The following is a 26,595-nucleotide window of genomic DNA, read 5'->3' as shown; positions in this document are numbered from 1 at the left end:
TAAGAAAATTCATTCTCAGGCATGTAAGTGAGTAACAGCACCTTTACCAAATGAAAACAGAAAAAGACTGACCCCACAAAATTTCACCTTAGTGCTGCTAAAGGTACTGATACCTTCATGCTACAAATCTCAAGGGGAAATAAGGGAGACATGCAGTTCTAATGTCACACTCCCAGACCATGTCCTTGTCCTCCACTCAAAGACTGAGAAAAGAAAGAGGGAAAAGAGTCATGACAGGGCTGAGTGGGGACTGAAACTGCCTACTCTAACAACACCAAGAGTGATTTAACACAGCAGAAATACTCTGCTGTATAAAGGAAAACTAATGCAGCACGACATAGGTCAGTATTTTGTTTCTGACAAGCTTTTATCCAAATCAGGCCATAGTAACTTGCAGTCACTATCACTTAATAGTGAATAGTGACTGAAAAATGGTTCAGGAGCCCTCTGCAAACTAGAACTAAGTCAAGTTTTCCAAAACTCTTCTGAAGCCACCATGTCAAGAAATGGATTGTGAAGATGAAAGGTGTGCACACAAACACAAGTCACTGCCTTGTCACAACAGCTCAGACACCAACTGCTCTGTATCTAGCAAAGGAGGTACAGCTGGTTTATTTGAGCCTTTAGATATTAAAAGTTGGCTAAATCATCCTCACTCACAATTCATCATCTTAAGAGATGGGGCCTTTTTTCAGGTAACTTAATTCTTTGCCAAAATCTTCTGAGGGTGTCAAAATCCCACACAGCCAGTAGTTTCCCATTCGTGATTTCTCCACGTTACTCTCAAGTCACTCATTTTCCTGTTCCAGTTTATACTGACTACACATCCCTGAATAGCCCTCTCAAGCAAGGGTGGCTGATGAATATTGCCCAAACACTACAATCTTTTACACATCTATGTCATTTCTGATACTATGACTACTGCAACCCCACCTTGAAGTACATGAAACTGAAGAATTGAATTTTTTACTGCATGTTTTGATGTGTTATACAAACTTTTGTTTACAACACTTGCCCAACTTTGGCTTTACAGCATCCTGTTTAATGTTGGAGTAACATGTCCACTAAAGCTCCTTTGCTACAGGTTTTTGTTTCAGTCTAGGTTCAGTTTTGCTACTATCAGCATTTTGAAAAATATTTTTTATGAAGCTGCAGCTGAAACAGGAGATGGGAATGATCACGTGGATGTCCTCTGCCATCTGCAGAGAATTTAGTTGGATTCTTTTCCCCTCTTTATGAATAACAGTTCAATTTGTTTGGTAAATATAATGCAAAATTTCCAAGGGTAACGTGTAAAAACCTGCAGGTCAGCACAGATTTTTACAGCTTCTAAATTTGTGTGCAGCCTGGTCGGCCAAAACATGCCCAAGGACAGAGCAAGGTTAAGGCTGCCATGGAGAGGGAATCTTAAACATCATCAGAGTAATGCAAACCTCGTGTGTGGCAGTAACTGGAGATGGAGCTTTGGGCAGGCAGAGCTCAGCAGTGGGGCCAGCACAGGCAACAAGCACACAGGGTATGTCATCCTGCAGCATTTCAGGAGATTATTGAGGTAATAACAACAGGAGACAAATACCCCTCATTTCTTATAACCATCCAGGGCAACACATCTTTGTTACCATTTCCCACTAATACTGTTTTATGGGTTTTTAACACAGTTTACAATGAAAATGTTATAGAAAGAAATGTGACTATCAAAAAAAATATTAGAAAAGGTTCTCCATCACAAGTTTCATTCAGGGAAAGAGACCCCACTGTTTAAGTTTTACAGGTACTGAAAATCTCATACAAAGTGAAAATATATGGAAAACAAAGTGAAAGAAACACAAAGTAATTTGACAGCTGGACTGTGGTTCTGCTCTCTCTTTGCCAGGTTTGACCATTAAAGCTCAATCTCTTTCTCTTCCCTGCTGTCTCCAAATGAATTTTCAACTCCATTCTGTTCTGTGGCACAGTTTCAACACGGGATAAGGAATGCTGCCCAACCAAACCAGCTTAAAGCCTGGTGATGGCAACACTTCCCTGGGCATGGGAGATGAGGCTTTGGATTTCCTCAGGTTGTACATGCTACTGACTCTCAATTTTCTCAGTGTTAGATGACTGTTCTCATATCATAGTTTTAAATGAGTGTGGGCTCTCATCACGGTCAAACCTCAACAAAAAAACCCCCAAAACCAATAGAGACTCTGTTTGTGAAAATAAAAGGATGTCAGTGCACATCTCCATGGTAGAAGCTGCAGAAACTCAGTGTACATGAGCTTGGCAGGACCATTAAATCCTTTTGTGGAAATTTGAAATCTACATCCAAACTGATTAGGCCAAGTTCATACAAAGTTCCAGGTAAGCAAGGATGGAAAAGGAGAGTGCTGACTCCCAGCTGCCACAAGGGAATTTCCTCAGTAGCCAGAGTGACCTGACCCTTCAGGTAAGAATCTACCCATAGTCTACCTTCCACTGATGTCAGATTACAACCAAGGAGTGGCTTACCTTGAGCAATAATGCCATGTTTTCACTCAAATCACATTTCAAGGAAAGAAGACTAATGAACAATTAACATCCAAGTGCTAGTCACATTACCAAGCCATCTGCTTCCCATTTTTACACTCCTAGCAACATCACATCATGAGGTTTGGATGAGACCATCCACTGTGCACGAGGCACACGTAACTGCTTTGAATTTGAATTTTGAAATTGGACTTTCAAATGTTGTTATACCCTTCTCTAGTTTTTCTCCTAAAAATTTTGCTGGTATTGACCAACAGCAAGCAGTGAATCAGATGTCCTTCTGGGCTCATGAATGACTTAGAAAACCAAGTGCATTTGTTCAAATTGTACCAGCAAATCCTTTCTTCACATGTGATACAGAATTTTACAAGCTTTGGTTTGTACCTGGTACTTCCCACACTTACCTCAATGCTGTTCTTGTGCAAAGACAGCTTCTTCAGTGGCTGTTAAGCCATCAGTGCTAGCAATCAGATATTCTCTGATTTCCAGATAAAGATATTTCTAACAGTTCATGTTACTTCTGGACTGCTCATGTTTGTTTGTGAACCAGCAGAGCAGATGAGCTCTGACTGAGGCACACACAAAGTTTAGGAGTCAGGCGTTGTCTCCATGCTCTGGGATGAGCCTTCCCAAGGAAGCAGCGTGCACTGAGAGCTGCAGGTATGGGGTGGAGAGGAACTGCTCAGGGTACAGTCCCAGCCCATGTGGCCTGTGTGCTTCATAAAAAATTTTACATCATTTCATTATTATGACTCACTGGTGACAATTTCTTCTTTCTTTTTTTTTATTTTAATGGTATACGTAAATTTCTCAAAACATATGGAAAAGGATGTTTTTCTTGAAATAAATTAACTTCATTGAAGAATTCCTCCTACCACATAGGAATAAATATCTTTAGAAAGTCATTCTTTGCCATTTTCTGTCCAATACTTTGGAGAAAGATTTTGAGTATTTTTATGCCTGTTCTTAGTAACGATCATCATTCTGCCAACAGGACACCTAACCTGCCTGGAGATCTAACTGTAGAAAAAAATGCATAAAGACTCTTCATTTTCAAGTGGAAATAAAGGAAATATGAATATTTTTGCCTCTAATATTTCTAAAGCCAATGACATGCTTTTCACTATGTATTTCCCTCTTCAGTCATCAAAAGTCTCAGGCATTATGTAAGCTGCACTTGTATTCCTTGTTGCACAACCAACTGAACAAGCCCATCATGGTTATAGATCAGGACTGACACGATTAGAAAGCAATCACAAAGCAACAATGCCCATCTGACATGTTGCAACCACACAACAGAATCTATCAAAATTCCCTGTGGTACTACCAAGGCATATTTATTATCCTACCAATCTTCAGGATCCTGTTCTCCTCAGTTTCTGATGACCAACCAAAAGTCTCTGTTGATAAACCTATGAATGATAAATCAATGTTCCAGGGTACTTAAGAAGGCTCATTTTGAATTTAAAGCTAAATTTCCAGTAATACTGGCTAAGTAAATCTAAGCTACCTGAGAACTCCCTAGTTTTCCACTGATTTATTAATATGAAAACTTTAGATGTGACAGGAGCTACACTGAACTGGACTAACATTCACCTTTCAAACTGCCAACCTTCAGGTTGGGGATTAAGTAATGATGAGGATTAAGCTGTAAAGAGCAGGATTCAGTGGATTTCACATACCTGTCATCAGTGTAACAGGACATCATCCAGCACTAAGAAGTTCTCAAGGCACAAAAAAGTTTAATAAAGTCCTGTTCTTCCCAATTCTGAAACAGGATTCCTATCCTCACATGAGAGGTTTAAAGATAATAATTTCACTGTTAATTTGTCTCTAATGCAACAGCAACCAAAGGTGAACACGAAAACTGGGCATTAAGCATCCCCTTGATTCTGGAACAATGATGATAAAGCTAGAAAAAGGTGTAAAACTAGTCAAGTACCTAACACTAAAACCAACCCATTGCACCTCCAGCAAAAACTGCAGGGGTGCAGATATCGCGTGTGCCTGCTGCCATCTCCTGGTCGTTCAGAGGTAAAACCGTCACTAATATTAACTTTTTCCTTTAGAAAAATGTCAGGTCTTCGAAGGAACGCCTTCCCCAAAACCGGAAAAAGACACCACTTTATGTTCTACAAAAAGAGATTTCCAAAGTCTCAAAATCAGCAAGAATTTATTTCACTGTACAAGGCAGCCACAACCTGGACACAGCTACTTTCAGGCTAAATAGAGTTCTAACATTGGATTAAGTAAAGAAACATCAAAGCTCTCTCATAAAAGAAAGAAGTGCTTACCTGACTTATTCTAATTTCAAAATACATTCAGCAAATTAACTGGAAAAATTGCCACGTGGCATTCAAAACCAAAGGAAGTCCCTTTGGAAAATCTACTCATCACATTAAAAGTTACAGTGCAGATTATGGGCTCATACTGACTCATTTTAATATCCATTTCTTCTCATGAATACTTAAAGTTCAAGACAATCTTTCACCCCTTTGGTGAAGGGCACAGCATTGATATTTGTAATAATATTCCATGTTTTATGTTTTAAAAATAGGATTGGCCAACTTGAAAAGATTTTATTTTCACAGCTGACAAGAGGCACCTGTACTTACCCTGCAAACTTTGCTGCTACTTTCATTTGTTGAAACTTTCATTTCATAAGCTGTTTTGCTATTCTGGAGAGAAGAGACCTGTGCACATCCTCCTGAAGGTTACAAGATAAATAAATAATGGGAATGAACTCCACAATGGATTATGCCTCCTAGTGTGCTGGATGACTATGGGAATGTGACCTGACTTGCCTTAAAAAAAAAAAAAAAATGAAGGCCTACCAATGATTTGGATTCCCCATGGTTCAGTGACAATTGCCATGGGGAAACAATCACTGAATGTTGCAGAAAAGCCAAGCTAAACACAGAACATTTCCTTTCACAGAAGGAGAATCAAAAAAACCATGTCACAACATCAAGCTGTAATTGAGAAACTAACAGTGACTGAAGAGTTGTAAGAGACTCAAATTAAATCCAACCGAGATTTCACATTCCTTATGAAAATGAAGGTTTTATCATGAGATAATTAAAGCAAGGATAGCCAACTCCTGGTGTGCCAGCAGTAAAACCTAGCCTGTCCTTCTGGTTGGTGAGAGTCCCTTGGAGCAGGTCAGGAAGCAGCCAGTCCCACACGAGCCCCTCACCCTCAGCAGCATCCCTGCAGGGCTGCAGGTCCCTCCTCCTGCTGGGCACCCCCTGAGCACCAACTGCAGGCACTGCCATGGAGCATGGCCAGGAACACAAAGAAGGACTTGTGTGCATGTCCCATCACACCTGGCTGGGCCATGTCACACAGCAGCTGCAGCTCACTGACACCACAGAACAAACAACAATTTCCCAAAGCTTGGCCAAACTGCACAAAATGCAAAGGTGTTGGAGAAGGGAGCACACCAGGGCAGAACCTGGTGCCAATCATGGCGCAGCACCAGAGAGAGAAAAGTGACCCAAAACTCTGAAATGCCAGGTGCAGGAAGCTCAGAGTTCTACGAGAGGTCACAACCACTCTCAGTGCCTGCCAGGTGAATCTTGGCAGCAGCAATGAAGAAGCAATTAAGTCTGCTGCTGATAAGCATATGCACCTGTGTGTGTGCAAGCCATCCAAACTGAAACACAGGGACGTCAACTTGCTAAACAAGAAACACCTGGATTCCTTTCTTCTGTCTGGTAAAACAGCTACAGGAGAAATATCTTAAATATTAACCAAAAGCTCTACTATTCTTGCCTGGTCTCATGCTTTCAAGTTATTCTATTTATCACAAGAATGAGCAGCTCTCCAAAAGCAAAATGGACAAGAAGCTAAGTGTAGGAAAAAAACCCAGAGGGCTGTAACCATTTTGGGATAGATAAATAAAAGCACTGTAGTACATAAGATTTTAAGCAAAATAGCTGATATTCACAGCAATCCAAGTTCTAAAAGTTAAGCTTTTAGTATATTTCCAAGGTTGTAAAAATGCTTCCATTATTACAACCTTGGAAATATACCACTCTTACTCAGAAAATATTTTATTCAGAAGAATTATGTATAACACAATCACTAGTGAACAAGATCCAAAATAAATTTCCCATGGTTAAATTAAATTATTCAGACCCTTGCAGAACTTCAGGACTATACCATTTGTTTTAATCACAGCAGCCTGACCCCTGAGGAAAACCATGCTTCCTCTTGGATCCAAACTGGAACCAAGAGAAAGCCTAAGCTCTTGTGAAAATGTGTTTTATTACAATAAAATAAGCAATCACGCCATCAGTTCACTCTCTTAGCATTTGGCCCACTGTACTGTGTAATGACCATGTGGTTTTTATCCTCAGTATAAATACTTCTGGTTTGAATGCAACTTCATTTTAAGACTGTTCATTTTGTTTCTTTCAAGGGCAATATGGGTATCTAACACAAGTATGCCTCAGATGATGCTTTGGAAAAATCACATTTAGGGAATAATTTCATTTGCAGCTATGCTGTGCCCAGCAAAGCCATTAATTTTCATTTTCTTGCCTATAATTGATTTTATAACCTAACTAGCTGGCCACCTTGTTACTATCCCAACAGATCCTAACTTCTCCACTTCCTATTATTAACATAGTTCAACATTTCCTTGGCTTGCTCAGCCTCTCTTACCTGCTAACCTCTGCCACAGCTCCCTCCAGGTGATGGCCACTGCCGGCTGCCACATCTTCCTTGGTCACCCTGTAGTAACAGGACTGAAGTTGTTCGACCAAGTAGCAAATTCCCTCCACCAAGGCAGACCAATAACCCAAATGCTTCTTAACCCTTTTTTAAAAATTATTTCTGGAATTATTACGGATTGAAAGAAAAATTGTTTATCCTACTTTCCCACGTTCACCCCGCCTGCTTCTTCAGAGTGCTTGCAGAAAAGTATTTTTTATTTAAAACAGCAACTGCTTGACTTACACCATGAAAGCCACCAATAAATAATAAATTAAGGATTTGTTCAATTCATAACTGGAAAGTACCATTTTTAGGCTCGTAAAGTCGAATAATCTTGGAAACGCTGAAACGCAGCTTCGCACAGCATTCCCGTGGCAGAGCAGCTCACTCGCTCCGTCCCCGCTCCACGCTCCCCTCAGCCCCGCCCACACACGCAACGGCACCGGCAGCGGTCGGGCAGTTTAACATGGCGGAAAAACCCCTTCTTTCCCGCCAGGCAGCCACGGAAGCCCGCAGGCTGCCGCCCGTTTTTCACGGGCAAGGGGCCCAGGGAACGGCAATTCCCGGAGGGAAGGCCGCTGGTGTCGCCTGAGGCGGTGCGCGCCCCCCTCAGCGGCGCTGCGCGCGCGGGAAGGGGCGGGGCCGGGCGGGGGCGGGGCCGGATTCGAACCGGGCGGCGGGGAAGCGGCGGCCATGGCGGCGCAGCAGCAGCTCGGCCGGGAGCACCAGGGCATCACCCTGCGCGGCAGCGCCGAGCTCGTCGCCGAGTTCTTCTGTGAGGGGGCCGCGGGGACAGCTCTGCGAGAGAGGGAGGGAGAGAAGGAGGGTGGGAGGGGAGGTGAGGGGGTGGGAGGCCGTGTCTTGCGGAGCGACATGGCCGCCGGCTGGGGCCCGGGGTGGGTGCGGTACACATCCCTTTCCCTCTCCGTCTAAATCGTGCAGCCTATGGAATCAACAGCATCCTGTACCAGCGGGGCATCTACCCCCCCGAGACCTTCACCCGCGTGCAGAAGTACGGGCTCACCCTGCTGGTCACCACGGACCCCGAGCTGGCCAACTACCTCAACAACGTGACCGAGCAGATGAAAGGTGCGGGCCGGCGGCCGGGCCCTCCCTGCGGTGTCTCCGCCGCCGCTTCTCGCCCCTAAGCGCTGCCCTGGCTTCTTGCAGAGTGGCTGTACAAGTGCATCGTGCAGCGCCTGGTGGTGGTCATCTCCAGCATCGACAACAGCGAGGTCCTGGAGCGGTGGCAGTTTGACATCGAGTGTGACAAAACTGCAAAGGATGACAAGTGAGTACCGGGGCAGGCACAGGATCAATGCCATGGACTTGTGCCTTCAAACCTTTCTCAGTGCTCTACCCTCTGCAAACCAGTCATTATATAACTGAACACACAAACAACAATAAAGGCAGAGCAGCTATCACTTAACTTTTTCTAAAGTGTCACTACTACTCTAAAAATACTGTAGCAAACTACCAGAGCTTAACAAAGAGAACTGTATTTAGAGGAAACTGTCAGCACAGTAGAAGTTTCAAACTTCTCTTACCAGAGTTTTCTTATTTTTCCAGTGGACCACGGGAGAAATCTCAGAAGGCAATTCAGGATGAAATTCGCTCTGTCATCAGACAAATAACTGCCACAGTAACCTTCCTGCCACTCTTGGAATCTGCCTGTGAGTATCCCAAACTGCACTAAAGAAATAAAATGCTTTTGAAAAACCTCAGTAACTTTCCAACTTTAGAAAATATTTTCTGATTTTCTGAGGCTCTTTGACTATTACACATCGTGTACCATCAGGTTTGTGAGACAGTACGTTGTTAGACTGAGATCAGGACAGAACTCTGGGTGGCTTAATGAACTTGAGGAAATTAAATATGTACGCCCTGAGGAATACAAGTTTTCATGAATAATTAGTTCCTGTGAAGTGTTATACAGAGCTCATTTCCACAGCATTTTAACACACTTTAAAAAAATTTACAACACAATTTAGTTTTTGAGAAAACTATAACAGCCTCATATGAATATCTTATTTTAACGATTTTTTTTTTTTTTCACATAACTAGTATCAGTGTAACTTCTGAAAAGCTTGGTCCTTGTCTCAAGTTCTAGAAGATGTACTTCAAACCTGCCATCTCCTTATGGTGAATTTGTTCTCCCTTGCCCCCAGGTGCCTTTGACTTGCTGATCTACACGGATAAAGATCTGGCAGTGCCCGCAAAGTGGGAAGAGTCAGGCCCACAGTTCATAGCCAATTCAGAGGAGGTTCGGCTGCGCTCCTTCACCACCACAATCCACAAAGTCAACACCACGGTGGCTTACAAGAAGGATTCTGTTCCCTAAGATGCAGGGGCAAGTTTTGTCCTGTCACCTTGTATAGTTCCTGTTCATCATGCAGCTAAGCTATGAGCACACCATTACTGTCCTCCTGATAAAGCATGACACAAAGACAACATGCCTGTCTGTGAAAATGTGACACTAGACTAAGTTGGCATCATTTCTAAAGAAATTTTAAGGTCATAGTCAATTTGTACTTAACTGTATGAGATAATCCAATAGTGTGTTAAAACCACTGCCTCTACTAGAAAAACTGCCTAAATTTGGGATTAGCTGCTAGAATTGTGTTCAGATCCTGTAACTTTGTATTTTAAAATTATTTTTAAACTACACTCTGTTAGCAGTCTTAAATTCTCTGCAGCAACTAAAATAATCTCACTCCTAGTGTGCCAGTTTTCATGTTAGAAGCCTGGGCTGTTTTATTACCAGAAATAACCCAAAGATGAATCATCCAAACAATTCTTGTACTGCTCTACAATGGAAGCAGCTGTTTATCAGGAAAGCTTTAAAGACATGAAACCTTCTATCTTAATGACCACTGGGCTCTAGTTCTGGGGACAAAGTTGTTCTGTGTACGTCTGTAGTGTCTGTCTAGCGTTTTCTATGTTTCTATTCTTGTTTTACAGAATAAAGCTTCTAGTTTTATAGTGTTCTCTAATTCAGAATCTGCAGTCCTTTGTATTTCAGATGGTTTTATGAATGCTACATCATGAAACAGTTTATAACTGCCACCCAAGTAACATCCAAAAGGCATCCTTCTTGTCCTGTTACTTAACTGTTTCCTTCCTGAGTATCCAAGTGGTGTGGAGTCCACAGGAAATCCATTCATGGATTAACAGTTTGCCCCCACCTAAGTCTTCAAATAACAGTTTAAACAGTCACAGTGAACTCATGACAGTGCCTTCTGTATTTGTTGAACATCACTGGACTCTTCATGTGTCCTTACCCATTTCTGTAGTGGAAGAAATTAGGGATTTAAATATCTGGAACTTTCAGACTCTTCCATGGTTTTCTTCACTTGCTTCACTAAATTCATTCCAGCCAGAGTGTTTGACTGGTTTTTCCACTCTTTTACAGTGATGTAGGACCTTCTGTTATATTATTATAATTTCAGAAGTTTATTTTAAAAACATCGATTACATATACCTCACCCCATGACTGTATTACAACCTTTTCAGGCTTTCCTATTTCCAGGAAATAATTCCCCCCAACAGTTCCAATCCAGCAGATGTTTAAAAGAGAAAAAAAAAATAAAAAAAGTCTTGCCCAAAAAAGGGCTCTTAAAATCAGGAACACAAACCCCTTAATTTTTTAAAAATAAATACAATCTAGGTACTTAAAAAGTGACATTATTCACTGCTAGGGCTTGTGCTGCAGTAACAGAAGAATACCTTGGTGTTTTCTTTTACCTGTCAGCACAATTGTGACTCCACTACCCCTTCACCCCCAGAAGCAGGTGCACATCAAAGAGTGAAGTCCGCAGTAGTGAGCATAAAACCACTTATTTTACAGAGATGCAAAAGTGAAATTGCTCCAAGAAGCTCATTCTTGTACCAAACAGAATTTATCTTCTTCTTTAAGAGGGGCCAGCCCAAAGTCCAGCTCCATCATCATCATCATCTTTGTGTTTCTTCTTTTATAGAGGCACCAGTCAAGAGAAGTTGCATACAGATCACTCCACGTAGATAATGTCCATGAAAGGACCATGTGAAAAGGAACAGGTCATAGATCCTGAAGTTTTCACAAAAACCCTGCAGAACAGGGAAGAAAATAAACAAGAAAGTAATATTATCTCCCAGGAACCAAGCCTTCATGGAAGTGTCCACCAGCATGTGCTGATTCCTAATGGGACCCACACTCTTGATTACTTGCCCCTACTCTGAGGTCACTTTTGCAGAGTGACCATCAGAAGCAAGGGAGCACCCCTTTGATCTTCAATGGCAGCTGGTTGTCCTTAGGACAGGGAATGCAGGGTGAGCCTCAGAAGCAGCCCAGCAGGCACTGCTCACCTGACTAGTTGAGCTGACGGATGAGCTGGTTGATGGCATCCCCTCTGAAGCCAGGCTTGCCCATCTCCTTGAGGAAACCCACTCTGTTCCGCGACGCGTGCCGAGCCACCGACAGATGGAACGGCCACAGGAAGCTGGTCACTCTCCTGAAATACTTCCCAGTGGAATAGATTTCATGAATAAGGTCTTCCAGGCAAATGATACCACAGCCCCCTGCATAAGAAAAAAAAAAAAAAGAAGAGATGTCCAGCTGTATCATCTTTCCCCACACTGACTCCAGAATTGCCAGACCTCCAGTTTGGCAAGATTTTGTCTCACCCTTTCAGGTCAGACTGTAAACTCTCAACACCTAACTCTTTTCTCCTTAGTTTCCTCACCCTCTTCCTCACCTAAATGTTCCTCTATCAGCATGTTGTCTGTCAGAGGTACCCTCTTTTTCTTGATCTTGGCTTGGCCTCGTTTCAGGATGAGCTCTCGTACAGACTTCAGGTTAGGCTGTCTGTACAGGAACAAAAATCAGATTCTGTAACAGAGACACAGGATGAAGAGGGAAGCCATCCCACTTCTTTGTGCAGAGGTGGTAAAGTAACAAAGTCATGTCAAGAACAATGAGAACAGAGAAAATAACAAGTTTTAGACATAAAGCTGATTAAGTTGTGACCATTACTGGAGAAGTAAAGAATCTGTGATAGCAACTGGAGAACCCAATGACCCCCAAGTCAGGGGAGGGGTACATACCCCCACGCCACGTAAGGCTCCACAATCCGCAGCATCTTCAGCGACAGCGGGCTCAGCTTCACAAACACGCCGGTGTAGTTCTTCTTCAGCCGCAGCAGCTCAATCACTCTTCTCACCCTCTTGGTCACCCCCTTAATGCTGAGCAAAACAGAACTTCTGAGTAAACACATTTCTCTAAAGGCCTCACATCACCTGCAAGGTGATGTCTGGGCTGATCCCACTGCCTTGGTGTGGAAATGACACAACAAAGGGCAGCAATAAGGGAAGGCTCTCACTCCACAATCCTCACGACGAAGGCCAGCTTGCTCTCCTGAGGCGCTGCTGCCGGCCCAGGCCTCTGCTCCATGCGCCTCAGGCGGGTGTCATCCCGCCGTTTGCGCCATGAATCCCGAACAAACGTCTCCAGGCGCCTGAACTGGATCTGCTTCCCCTTCTGCTGCTGCAGACAAAAGGAAAACAAAGTGAGGTTTACATCTCAAAGGCCAAACGAAATGCAGAAGTAGTGAACAATGTCCTTACAGCTTTGGAAGCAATAAGACAATAAATTTGATTACCTAAGCCCAAGGGAGGCAGAACTGAGGGACAACGCACAACTGTTATTTATGAACAGTGAACAAAGAGTTTTTCCCCAGGAAAAATATAAATTAGGGAAAAGACCAGGGAAGATTTCTAGGCATAGCTACACACACAGCTCAGCAATGACTGGAAAAGCCAGAAACAACATGTGGGCAAAACAGATGCTACAGCAATACCCCAGTGTGACTCAAAATTACCTTCCAAGAGATAGTAACTGCATTTAAAGTCAGTTTCTATACTGACACACATGCAAGAAAAACTTCAAACATTCAAGTAACTATTAAATATTGCTGATTTAAACAGAACATCTGGCTCACCTGATAAAAAGTCTTTTCATTATTACTAGGAAATGGAAAGCTCGTTTTTAGAATTAAACAGATGTTTAAATGTCTCTCTTTAGCTTAGGAATGAGTACATCCACCAACACTTATAGTGTTTTCTCATATGAACAGGACTTGAAAATGCACAGCATTACACAGTTATATTTAGGATACTGCACTGGTTAAACGAGCAGACCACTTTACAGTAAAGAATTTAATGTTGTGTGTCTTCTGTTCTATTTCACCTCACACATCACCCATTAAATTCATTTGAATTTTCAAAACAGACAGACCTAATAAAAGTCTCATCACTAAGATTCTTTTTGCAATGACAATCTTAAGGAGTGGCAATTTAATATTACTGCTTATGCTCCCACCTTGGAAATACAGCAAGTTACTGATGCTCTTAAAATGTAAACATGGTATCAAATAAAAACGGCAGGAGTTTTGCACACAATCCCACAAGATTCACTGGGAAAGCTTTAAGACAGACACCTACTGTATTAGCTGGGGTACATCAGAACAGGCCTGAGATTGGGAATTAGAAAGGTCTGCTGTGCTCTGCCAGTCTGGAAATGGCACAGTGTGCACAGGATGTGTGTGCACTAGGACATGTGCGACCCCTCAGGCAGAAAAGGCTTCACCATGACCTATGCTGCTCTAACAGAGAAATAAATCTAAAGGCACCCTCAGAAAAGCACGGCTTCCATGCAGAGTTTCAACACAAAGGTGGTTTCAGTAAGCGAAATCCCAGGGCAGCAGAGACAACTCAGTAGCGCTGCAGTTTCCCACACGTGGCTGCAAACACCTGAGCACCACTGATCCAACAGGAACAACTCACAGTCTTGCACTGATTTGTTTCGGTGTAATAACCTGTACAATTCTGTCCTCTTTACAAGGCTCAAAGACTCACGGAGAAGAGGTTGAAGGACTCAAGCCCCCCTCGGAACTCCGAAGACGATCCCTGCCCACCCGCGGTGCTCGGACACCCCCTCTCAGGGGCCCGACCACTCGGACGGAACTGTGACTCCCTGCGGAGGAGGACGAGCTGGGGCTGCAGGCCCAGGCTCTGTCGGGACCCTCCGTACCTTGCGTTTGTTGAGCAGCGCCTGCTTGGCCTGCGTGGCCTTGATGGCCAGGTACGCCTTCCTCTTCTTCAGCAAGTTCTCCGGCACCAGCGGGATCCGCCGCCTCGGCCTGCGGGCGGGACAACCCGGTTACAACCCGATCGCATCCCGACCCCTCTCGGGCAGCCCCCGTGGCCACCCGCAGCCCGCGGATGGCGGCGGATCCCGAATGCCCTCCATTTTTCCCTCTATGCCGCACTTACTCCTCCAGCTCCGCCATTTTGCCGGGTCAGCTCTGCGCATGCGCGGGGCCGGGGCGGGGCCATGGCCGCTCTCCCTCAGGCGCCGCTGGCCCGCGCGGGGATGGCGGAGCCCCGGGAAGTGCCGGACCCGGAGGGACGGGACGCGGTGCTGGCCGGCCCTGCACTCGCCCAGGGGCATCCACAGCCGGCAAGCCCGGGACAGGAGCGGCCGCGGGGACACGCGGTGTGACAGCCGCATCACCCGCAGGGGGGTGCCAGAGCCTCACGCTCAGCCGGTGGTGCTGGGGCTGTGCTCCTGGTGCGGGATGGAGGAGCGATGTGTGACTTCTACGCTCTAAAATAATTCTCATTTCCATTGACCGCGGTGTCCTCTCACCGGCGGGGAGCTCCAGCCCTGCCGGGAGGTTCGGTGGTGCCGGGGTTCCGCTGCTCGCCTCGGCGGTGCTGCAAACCTTTACAACACTCCAGATCAGCCACTTCTGTTTTGACACCTAAAACGTCAAAATCTGCATTTAGGAACTCGATCCCAAATGCCAGGAAGATCAAGCCGTCGGTGAGCAAACCCTGCTCTCGTATCCATTTTTTGGATACGAGAGTTAAAATAAACAAGCTTATCAAACAGATAATCTGAGATTTTCCCCATAAGTACACAAATTTCACCTTATAAAAAGAGCTGCAATCCTTGGTAACTCACAACAGAGCAAGTTGTAAGTTACCAGGGATTTAAATTTACAGATGAACATTTAAATGTACGGATGAACGTGCTTTGTTTGACAGGAGGGAAATGTAGACAGGCTCTGGGGTATTCCATCATTAATGGCCAGGAAACAATAAGTCAGTAAACATTTGAAACACTGTTGCTATGAAATATCTCCCAGCACAACAGCATTCTGAGGCTGAGTTGCTAAACTTTAACCAGTGGTTATATAGTTTTAATGCATGGATATTCAAATGCCCCTGTTTGCAGGGATACCCAAGAAAAGGGTTCCCACTTTCCTAGACAGCAACCTGTTGTACACTGGCCTTCAGCACTCTGAGCTTCTGCACACAAAATTTTAGGGCTCCGATTCCAAAAGACAAGTCAGGAGATGAAGTGGGATGTCAGAGGTCCATGAAGCTTCTTATTTTCTCATTCCATGGGTATGAAATGCCATTAAATTTATTTCAAATACCACAAAATCTTTATTGATGCTGTGTGCAGTCTCAAAACAGCAAAAGGACTTTAAGTCCATCACTCTCATCATTGAACTATGCCCCACTCTGAAATCTGTCTGCAATAAATTCTTTACAAAAAAAGCCAAAGAAATTATATTTTGTTTATTTCACTGCTAATCTAATATTGGGAATATTTAGATAAGGAAGTGCCTTGTGATCTCAAATAATGCCTATTTTCAGACCTTTTAAGAAAAAAGTTTACACAGTTTTGAAAGATGCCCAGAAACTACTCCATACACACACTCAAACCAATAATTAATAGAGAGAAAACCTGGGTGATCCAAGATTTTCTTTCATGAAAATAACAATCATAAGGAGATAGACTAATATTTCATTAAAACATTTTGGAAAATCACTGTGGATAGAAGCATGGGCTTGTTATTTTCAAAATAAGCTTCCTTAACACAGGCATTTTTTCAGAAATCCTGCCAATTCACTGCAAAAGGAGCAATGTGGGTATAATGAAAGATGAGACTAACATAGATGTGTACCCTCAGTTTGTGGCAGCTAATATGTCAAATTGAAAAGCCTAAAACATAAAACTTGTCTTTGTGTCTCCCTAGAAAAAAAAAATTAAGTGGAGCAAACCAATTCATTCTTTAGTGCCACTAATTTATCAGCATAAATGGAAAATATTCCAGTTTCAAAAGCTCAATTTTACAATAACTGTTGTAAATAAGTCCGTGGAAGAAAGTCAGGCTATTAATAAAGCCCTGGCACTACCCACAATTATTCTCTCTGGAAATTAGATCTGGAGTTTGAAGTTACAAATATTAAATTACAAAATATCTGTAATTTATATGTCAGAATGTTCTGACATAGTCTAAAAGAGTGGCAGTACCTATTTACAAGTTTCCAAAGTGAAACATTTGTAAGAATTAAAATGTAAATTGATTTTCTTTTACTTCTAATGCACTTGTAAAGGCCTGGCTAATGAACCTGAAATAGAAAAACTGTTTTTCAATTACAATAAACAGCAATGGAAATAATTTATTTTTCTGTGTTGTCTATAAGAGAGTGCACATAGTGGCTGCAATTTGAGTGTACAACAAATTTAATTGTATCTTTAAAGAAAAGTGGAGGTAAAAATAGACATCATTATATGTGGGCTCCACAGGTCTCCATGACCACTCTCCTTCTTCCACAGGGATGAAAAGCTGCATTTTATTTGGGAGAAAGACCAAATCAATTATGTCTGAGATGAAAGACAGTGAGAACAGAATAGGAGTCTCTCCCACACTCAGTAATTTGGAATCCTACCTCCTACTAGATTACTTTTTAATTGAACTTTTGAGATTATTATGCCATTTAGGTTGTGGAAGCATATTAATAAGTACACCACAGCATAAAGTATTCATAAAGATACTACAGGCTGGGGAGCCATAAAAAGAGATAGAAGGCAATCACCTAATGAGGGGGTTTATCATGTCAGTGTGGACAACTCAATAGGAGATGCTTTCTATGGACAGATAATGTTGTCTGTCCTAACCCTCATTGATTCTGATACAATGGTGTGGCTGGCGGATGATAACTTTTATTCTTTTTTAAAAAACCAAAGCATTTGATTATTTTTATTTTATGGCTCCAGTTACTGACACAACTACATAATATCCTTTTGCAAGTTCAGTCTTGGAGATGAGGGAAACAACAGAAACAGAAATGGATTAAAACATCATAAGTGAGAAGTGACCCACAGTAATTCATATGAAATCACAGCAAAGAAGTTTCACTGGTTTGCAGCAAGGCTGAGCCCTGAAGGAAGGTGTGGCCCTGAGTGCTGACAGTGCAGTAGGGCTATAAAGGTCCTCTCACTTTATTGGAATATTTGATTTTGCCTGCAATTATTAGTGCCAACTCCCCAGTCAAGATAAAGCTACAGAGTGTCAGTATTTGGCCAGGTAATACCAGAGAGATGGAGAAGGAGGGATGTCAGTGGTCACCTGTAGCTCTATCCCAAGAAGGGGGCTGTGTCCCTTCCCACAGCAGAAACAAAGGAAGGGAGGAGGAACTCGCAGGATTCTCCTCATGGCACAGCAGATGTTACAAGGCTGAGTGCTAAGGCAGTGAGACAGCAAATAAAAATCAGTAAATTAAAGTGCAGCAATGTTTCACTAATTTTTCTATTAAATTGTGGGCTCAAAGTGAAGTAATAAGCTTGGGAGTAGGATTTTGGAATTATTAGAGATAGGTAAAAATATCAGCTTAATGCTTAGGACAACAGAACAGTAATTGAAAATTATTGCAGAAGGTGTAAAGAGCAAAGCAGAAACTGATTCCACAGCATAGCTTCTCATACCCACCCACATTTTGGATGCTTCAGCTTTGGTCAGTCATCTTTCTTCCATCTGTCCATCCCATACCTCCACCTACCTTCCCCCAGGACAGACCTGGAAAAGATTCAAAGAAAGAAGATCAAACAGGGAATAGTTTCCATCTGTGGAGCAGTTACCATAGATTGGACCGGCCAGCTGGGAGAAAGGTGCCTGAGGGAAGATAAAATAGTCAGTAAAAGGATAAATGCTGGGATAATTGTTCCCTCTTTCTTTCAGCACAAGAGGAAGAGAACTCAGATGAAGGTAGCAGGAGGCAGGTTCACAGCTAACATTTTGGTATTTTCAGCACATGAACTTGTATTGAAGAGCCAGACCTCTTAGCCACAGCAGGAGTTACATATTCCAGCCATGCATTCCCACCCACCTGCCCCTTCCCCAGTGGATCTGGCCTTTCTGCTAGCTCAGCTCTAAACTTTGCATTCAACTGAAATCTATCCCAGTTTAAATTTGTCCTTGCTATTCTAGCCCAACAGTAGGAAAGGCAAACAGAAATCAGTTTCTTTGCCTGCATACAGAAGGGCTCATTTAATCTGAATGCTCTCCCTTCTCCCCTGTTCAGCTGCACTGTGTCCCATTTTCCTGCCTTTGAAGTCCATCCTTTCCAGTCTTTGAAGAGCTCTGGATAAATGAATCCTGTTCCTGCAGTGATCTGTTATCAGCACTGTCTAAAAGCTAGACGAATGAGGCAGATCTGCCAAAAACCTGAGGAGAGGTGGAATAAGTGAGAAGGGAATCAGTATCTGTGTAGCTCTGGGCTGCACTGCCCAGACCACAGCTGTGGGGAGCAGCTGCAGCAAGCAAAGCCCAGCTTCTTGGTTCCAGCACCCTGGAGCATCACTATCCAGCTGTAACAGTGATCCATCAGCTGGCAGACTGAGACTGCAGGGGCACTCCATCACTTGGAAAAAGGGGGTATGAGATGGGGGGCACGCCCCAACAATAAACAACAGAAATCCAAAGTAACAGTGCTGCTCCTCTGGGCTGTGCTCAGCAAGACTTGATTCCTCCCCAAGAGTTTTCTATAACCCCTGGGGGGATCAAGGCCTTTCTGTATCAGATGCTGCATTCTCACATCTGAGAGAGTTTCTGACCCAAGAGACTTAGGAAGAGCTCCTGAAGAAACAACACATCCTATTTCTAAACCAGTCAGCAGGATAACAAGCTTGTCTTGCTAGCTACAATTTTATATCCACATATTAATTGTATTGTAAATTTTTTTTGTACATTGTATAGATAAAGTAAAAGATTCATCATCCTTTTTTTCCTAATTTTAATAGTAAGAATAAGCTTCTTCCTGTGAGTACACAAACCCAATAGTGTAAGAAAACACCCAGGTGCAGGTGTGCTTCAAACAAATGTTAATTATCAAAATTACCAAGTAACTGTCAAAAGGTTAGTTGTCATCTTATTACAGGGGTTCTACATTGTTGTCTCCTTATCACAAAAGTTCCAGACCCTCTTGGTGTTCCTGGTAGGCAGCCCCTCACAGCACTGACTCTCTCTTCTTCACACAGCAACTACCCAACAGCAGTTCCCTTCTCACCCAGCCACCCCACTCTTTTACAGCACTCTTCTTCTCATTGCTTACAGCTGTGGCCTGTTAAAATCAGGCCTGTTACTAATATTTGATAATTGGCCCAGCTGCAACTCCTTAGGGGTAAGATTACTTTCTGCACAATCCTAATTTTTCTTATATTCTATCCCCCTACAAATGTTAATTCTCAAAACAGCCTCTCCCACCTTGGCACCTGACACACTCAAGTTGTAGCTAAAAAATGCTGAAAAACACATGCTCTTTTTTTTCTTTAAACCAATTTTGTCAAGGCACTGCCTTTTATGTAAGAGTTGGTGCTATGTGACGAGGCAGAGCTGATTAGGCAGGTAGGTTTTATCGAAGAGGAGAAGGCTCTTAAATCTGCAGAAGAGGGAAGAACCTGACCTACTTTGTGTATACCCTGGTGCTTTTATTTCAGCTGTTTTCACAGTCTTCCTAAATTCCCCATATAGCCAATGTAGAAAGGCTTTGGGTATTTTCATAGACCCTAATTTAATTGCTTTAACTCAGGTTTCAGTATCTCCCTGTCAAAGAAAAATCATTCCTCACAGCCTTTTAGACAGGAGATGGAAATGAATACCTTCAAACTCACTACATTCCCCAGTCTTGAAATCTGTACTCAGAAACACTTTAATGTGAAGAAATGGGAAACGATGACTTCTGCATCTCTCATTCTCTTCAGCTCCAGACTGGCTCCCTTTCTGGGAGATAAGCTTGAATGAAAACACGTTATCTGCAGGATTCAGGGTAGAGATAACAAGGTGCAGGGTAATGGATTGACCAAATGCACTGCTGCAATGTGATTCTGCTTCTGGTGTCAGGAGAAACGTGGGCAGGAAGAGGTGCCCATTCCAAGGCTGGGGCTGGAGCTCAGCTCCAGGAATTTACCACAGCTGTTTCCAGCTCCTGGCAGGTCAAGCCCTGGCACTCCCCTCTCCTTCCCTTTGCACCCTCATTTCTATGTGGAAAAAGTGGATGTGCAGGGCAGGAAAAGGCCAGGAAACGTTCCTGCCACATCCTAGTGAGGCCTAAGAACTGCTGACTACATTGCAGCACAGACCTGCATAGCCCAGGATGTGCTCTGGCCCCAGTATTGCATTTTGATCCAGAAAAGGATTTAATTCAAAAAGGTCACTTCTTCATGGATACTTCAGAACCTGGAAGCCACTGCTGGAATTCAACCCTGTTATCTGTTTGTAATGATCTGAAGACACCTGGATTTAGTGGTGTTTTATTATTGTTATCATTATTATGGATTATCCACCAGGTTTCAATAAAAATACTTCAGATGATGAATAGCTCACGAATTCCTAACATCACTTTAAAGGTTTGCTTTTCTGAATTTGCATTGTGGAAGTGCTCCCTTGGGCATGTGTTTTTTTGTTGCTGATTTTCTTCTCCAGTTTACAAGACACCACATCTACAAGTTGCTTTCTGAATAATCACGTCTACCTTTGAGGTGTGGACACTTCTGCCAGAACACATGGGCCACTTCCACTGCTTTCTCCTTCTACAAACAGAAATTCACCAGCAAATTAATGTACGGTTTCCCATATGGAGCTAAAAGGGAAATTTGGGGGATTTAGTGGAACAAATGGAAATATTTTTTTCTTCATTCACCCTAATTAAAATTAATATCACTTTGGCTCCAACTAACCCCAGTGACTGTAAGGAAATGAGTAGCTCAAAGCAGCAGCTCGCAGAGCTGAGATGCTGCTGCACATATGGCCCGTGTGATCACAGACTGTTCCTGACAAGAGCCCAGATGGGTTACAGCAAGCAGACACAGCCACGCTTTAGCCCCACTTGTTGCTGTTGCTAACTTGTTTCTCAGGTTCACTCTGCTTCTAACTGTGACATACTTGTCTCTAGTAGAGGTGGCCTTTGAGCCATAGTAAAATCTATGTATTGTATAAGTGGCTTTGCCCCATCCTAGTTGTTCTAAATGGGCTGCAGCTGTGATGTCCTTAATTGGGCAGTAGCTGTGGCTAGTGAAGATAACTGGGATAAAAGGGGGTGGGCTTGCTGGTTAGGGAGAGCCTTGGTGGAGCCCTGGTGAAGAAGCAGGAGTAACACTGCTGTGTGTGAGAAAACCACCCAGAAGGTATGGGACTTTAAAAATGTGATAACAATGATATGATAATAACAAGTGGTGACCCCAATATGATAGAAGATAGGACAGCCATGAGCTGTGGCAGCCTGAGAGCTGGGACTCTAGAAATATGATAACAATGATAGAAGATAGGACAGCTGAGAGCTGTGGCAGCCTGAGAGCTGTGAGAATATGGCCTTTGAGCAAGGAGCTGTGTGTGCTGTAAATGGCCTTTGAATCATGGGGAAATGTATGTATTGTACTTTAATATCTGTATCGTGTTTGAATACCTGTAAGTAAAAGAAAAGGGGGAAATATAGTAGAGGTGGCCTTTGATCCATAGTAAAATCTATGTATTGTATAAGTGGCCTTGCCCCGATCCTAGTTGTTCTAAATGGGCTGCAGCTGTGGTGTCCTTAATTGGGTGGCAGCTGTGGCTAATAAAGATAACTGGGATAAAAGGGGGTGGGCTGGCTGGTTAGGGAGAGCCTTGGAGGAGCCCTGGTGAAGAAGCAGGAGCAACACTGCTGTGAAGAGCTGTGTGTGAGAAAACCACCCAGAAGGTACTTGACTTTAGAAATATGATAACAACAATATGATACAACACTTGTCCATTGTCTATTTTCACCTTAGGCGGTCCCTTCAGCTCAGCTAATTCCCCAGTGTTTTCTTGCAACTCCTCTTTTAATGGCACAAGTTTTATTATATAAAGAAGCCTGATCAAGAACTGTGCATCTTTAACAGGTTTCTCCAATTATATCACACCCTCACTGCAGCAGTGGCATTAATATCGCCTTTCACACCTCACAGTCCTTTGGAAACTGCACTATCTGCCAGTAAAACCTTTCTTCATGTTGTTCCCTAAGTGATCACTGAGTGTCTCACATAAATACATGCAACAGGAAACATTCTTCTTGTTCTTTTTTTAACTCGAATTTGAATAGAAATATCTATTTTGTTGTTTGTATGCTTGATAGGTTCTGTGGCTGCCGCTCATAAGGCGTGAAATATTCTCTTTCATCCCTTCCAAATTCTATTAAAATCTAGTGCTTAAGTTACTATTCCCCTGAGCTTAACCCATTTTAATAAGTTTTAGAGGCTTCTTTGGTTTCTAAAATTTATTCTCCATCTCCTAAATCTCTTTCCTTGCTTTAGCATATGCTTTGGAAGACACATGCCTAGAATATATTCAGAAAAATAATTACCAGTGGTGCAAATATAACAGTTTTGCTTTGTTAGCAATTCATTTGATGCTGCAGTTCTAATGCTGGTGTTGAGCAGACGTTAAACATGGCAGAAGGTTTATTCATGAAGCATGAGAATATCAGTCTATTGCAAGCCAGCACACTTTTTTACCTAAAAAATACCAGTAGCTTCTTATATCTCTGTATTTGTGGTATCAGAGCTCTTCATAGAGATTTCACACTGCATTGACTGGAGAGAGCTCCCCTTCCTTCCAGAAGTGCATTTTAAGCTGAAATAGCAGCTTTGGCCACATGTTCTGACAAGAGAGTGTATTTTGTTACTTTCTGTCATCAAGTCTTGGATCTTTATTATGCTGACTGTAAAAGGGGATAAAAAATAGAACTATGCTAAACCTTAGTTGATATAACACAAATTTAATAGGGAGCAATTAAAGCAGAGCTAAAATAGAAATGTGCCCTTTAGCCCAAAACTTAATGTCAGCTGAACTCATGTTCTTTCCAACATAACAGGAGGCCATGCTAATTCTGTAAAAATGAACTTTTTAAGTTACACTTACTTAATAGTAGCATTTTCATTAGGACCAACAAAAAAAAAAATTAAAAGGAAAAAAAGAAAAAAGCTTAAGATTAAATCTTTAAGCAAAAATATTCCCACATATATTACTTGCCTAGGAAATTATTCACTCTTAAAAAGCTATTACTTATTGGGATAGTCATAATTCTTTGTGAGCTTTCTTTTTTTCATTTTGGTTGTTTTAAACATGTTACTTTTGAGGAACTTGGTCTCATGATTTCACTGAAATCTGAGTTAAACAGTTTCTTGGGAGAGAGTTTATGAGACAATGAGTGCTGTGGTTTGTGTTAAATTAGGTGTGTGCAACACAAGTGATGCCATGATCAACGTGACAGTTGGACACAAAGATCCCATCTCCACAGGTGGGCAGTGAAGTCCCAGCCTGTAATGAACAAATTTATTGCACACAGTAGGTAAATATTTGTTGTACCAAGTCTCAGAGTTGCTCCTCTATTATTTTTTCCCCAATCTCATTAAAACTGGATTATGGCTTAATATTGCTTTATTGTCTGCACTCTGCCTGCACAGCAAGACTGTTACTTGAGATTGTGAAATGCTTCCACACTGACACAGATGAAAATGACTCTCAATTCTTGTGGAGGCAGAACAAGAGGAGAAATAGATGACCACAGAAGCCTGGCAAGCATGAAAATGATCCTTGGCTTTCTAAGTGGGACTGAAAATTCAAAAAGGGACCAAGGAAGCATGGAAGAAATAACCCTAGAAATGCATCTTCACTTAAAAAATGTTACTGCACCAACTTAAGAAATCTTTGCAACAAAACAAGCACTGGCAAAAGAGCTCTGTTTCTCCAGAAAAGGTCTCCACTTCTCTGAATGACTCAAGGGTTCACTTGCAACTGAGGGAAAACCTCCTGTGGTGACCAGTTCTGAGCACTTTATCACCAGCTCTAGGAACTTCCCATAATTATGCTCTGCAGGTAAATTACCATCAACATAACAAACACAGCCAGACATTAAACATGAACCGAGAAGCATCTGGAATCTTTGAAGAGACAGAAAAGGTAATGTGATTAGAGTTGCTCTGAAGATAGCTATGAAAGTACTTCCTGTTTGAGAGGATTTTGCCCACACGTCGTCCCAAGAATAACACCAAACAATAACTGATATTTCTGCAGGGTCTTTGGAACAAGGAGCTTACAGAACAGAAGTGGAATTCTTTCCAGTTACCCAAGTTTCTTTATCATTTATGATCAGGGCCTCAAAATCAATGGTCCAGCTTGAAGCTGTGCCTCTTGGCAGGGCAGCATGGCATTCATGTCACCCGTGGCAAAAGTTGGGAAGACTGTGCCTGACAGACAAGATGCCCATGATCATTCACCCACTGTGATTTAATCTCTTGGGGCTGGTGCAGGGAGAGCTGCTTCACTTCCTTTGCTTTTCACACAGGAGTTAAAGGCCACAGGAGTAAGACCCAGATCCATCTTCTTCCTCCATCTCTTCCCAGCAACCAAATTTCAAGTCACACTCCTATGGAATGCTGTATCTGTTTGAGAGCAAATTAATTACATGCACATTAGAAAGGTGAGCAAATTAAAATCCTCTTGCTTTATATATTTGTGTCCTCTGTTGAATTTCCTGAGAGAAAATGGACAATTAAAACTGCACAGAATTCCTTAGGAACTGCCAGTAGCCGTGTGAGAGCCAGCACATGGATGTGAGGAGGCAGCCAGAAGGAATAATTCCTTGTGAAGGAATAATTGAAAGGAGTAACAGGGAGTACCATATGGCCACAATGGAGATGTGGCCACAGGCAGTATGGAGCCAGGCCAGCAAGGGCCACACGTGCCAACAGCTCTAGGAACCACAAGAATAAATCCCTAAGGAAAGAGTAGCTATACCTAGGACATGGGCATCACTCAGTGAAGAATCTGGACAGAGAAATCCTGGAGGATTTTGCTGCATCTGTGCAAGATAGTTCTGCAAATCCAGCTGTGAGTGGCTGGGGACAAATCAGGGTTGTTCATCTGCCTCAGCCATCACTGTCTGCAGTGCTGTTTTTAAGCTAGAACACTTCTGTGGGGTTTGTGCTAAAGCAAGGATTCTAACTGGCACATTGACAAGACGTATCTTGCTCTGATGCTGTGACAGGCAGTGTTGGACTATTTATCTGTGGGCAGCACTGCCAGGAGCCCCTGCCAGCTCAGCTTTAAGGGCCCCATGAGAGCTGAAAAGATGGTCTTGTTATGATACATTCCTGATGGGAAAGGAATCTTCTTCCAGGTCCGGTCCAGACACATCAGGGCTGTTCAAAGCCTGGCCTGGAAAAGAAGATTAATGCTCCTTCACACTGGCTTGCATGTTCTTTTATATTACCACATATCTAGAAACAACACATTTGACAAAATAAACTCAACTTTAAAAAGCCAGGGGTGAGGTGTTTATTGTTAGTATGTCCTTTTACTCAGAGATAAATGGTTAAACTCTTCCCAAAGCATCTGAACACTGAAGACAAAGCTGCTTTTGTGACAGCAAGTTCAGTGAAGATTTGGGACTCCACTCTTCTGGATACTGAATTCCCTTCTCTGAGCTTACAGCCAAGAACTGGACACTGGGAGAGCCTAAGCCCTGACTGTACAGCAGAGGTAAAGCACTGCTTACCCACTATATAAGGAATAGATCTCCAGGTCTGCAATCTCAGCAAAAGAAGGAAAACTTACTAATAAAAACTATAAATGCAGAAGTGTTTATGGGACATGTTATATAACACTCCTCTTCAAGCTTTGTGCCTTCCCCTGTGCTGACAAACACCATGAATCATTTTATCTCTCTGCCTCTTTAGATTAAAGGGAGTCTAATTTTAAGAACAGAAACTGGGCCAATTTCTTATGATTTAAAGCTATAAATTAGCATTCATATGAGCAAAGAGTTTGCATCCTGTGCTGTTTCCTGTTTCTGTCCTACCTTCCCCCCCCCCCCAAAGAATATCATGCTTTTTTTTCTTTTTGCAGACTAATGCTGGAAGCAGGAGTAGTTCCACAATTTCAGAGTGCACTTAAGAGAGAAAAAATATATTTTTCAAATGCTTTAATTGGAGAATTACACTAAAAGGCTTAAGTAATTTTTATG

The 26,595-nt window shown here is 42.6% G+C and overlaps 2 protein-coding genes across 2 annotated transcripts; one reads left to right on the top strand and one right to left on the bottom strand.

The window, feature by feature from the left end:
- Positions 1-7,911: 7,911 nt before the first annotated feature.
- Positions 7,912-10,201, top strand: MAD2L1 (mitotic arrest deficient 2 like 1). Its single transcript, XM_058803599.1, has 5 exons — positions 7,912-7,999; positions 8,167-8,313; positions 8,395-8,515; positions 8,794-8,897; positions 9,393-10,201. Exons 1-5 carry the CDS (start codon positions 7,918-7,920, stop codon positions 9,563-9,565), a joined length of 627 nt encoding a protein of 208 aa, XP_058659582.1. The 5' UTR covers positions 7,912-7,917; the 3' UTR covers positions 9,566-10,201.
- Positions 10,202-10,305: 104 nt separating this feature from the next.
- RPL7L1 (ribosomal protein L7 like 1) lies at positions 10,306-14,888 on the bottom strand. The gene is given in 9 exon segments (XM_058804317.1): positions 10,306-11,310; positions 11,569-11,781; positions 11,958-12,067; positions 12,307-12,444; positions 12,582-12,745; positions 14,291-14,399; positions 14,533-14,629; positions 14,632-14,782; positions 14,784-14,888. Coding segments are annotated over 8 exon segments (1,083 nt in total). The 3' UTR covers positions 10,306-11,310; positions 11,569-11,572.
- Between the last annotated feature and the right edge of the window lie 11,707 nt (positions 14,889-26,595).

This window comes from Ammospiza caudacuta, chromosome 4 (genome assembly GCF_027887145.1).
Source record: "Ammospiza caudacuta isolate bAmmCau1 chromosome 4, bAmmCau1.pri, whole genome shotgun sequence".
Taxonomy (NCBI): domain Eukaryota; kingdom Metazoa; phylum Chordata; class Aves; order Passeriformes; family Passerellidae; genus Ammospiza; species Ammospiza caudacuta.
This window is presented reverse-complemented; position numbering and strand designations above follow the sequence as displayed.

Excerpts from the sequence above, each read along its gene's own strand:
- MAD2L1 (XM_058803599.1), top strand. The coding sequence starts at position 7,918 with ATGGCGGCGCAGCAGCAGCTCGGCCGGGAGCACCAGGGCATCACCCTG. Across the intron at positions 8,000-8,166 it reads GCTCGTCGCCGAGTTCTTCT|CCTATGGAATCAACAGCATC; the intron begins GTGAGGGGGCCG and ends TAAATCGTGCAG. Across the intron at positions 8,314-8,394 it reads CGTGACCGAGCAGATGAAAG|AGTGGCTGTACAAGTGCATC; the intron begins GTGCGGGCCGGC and ends GGCTTCTTGCAG.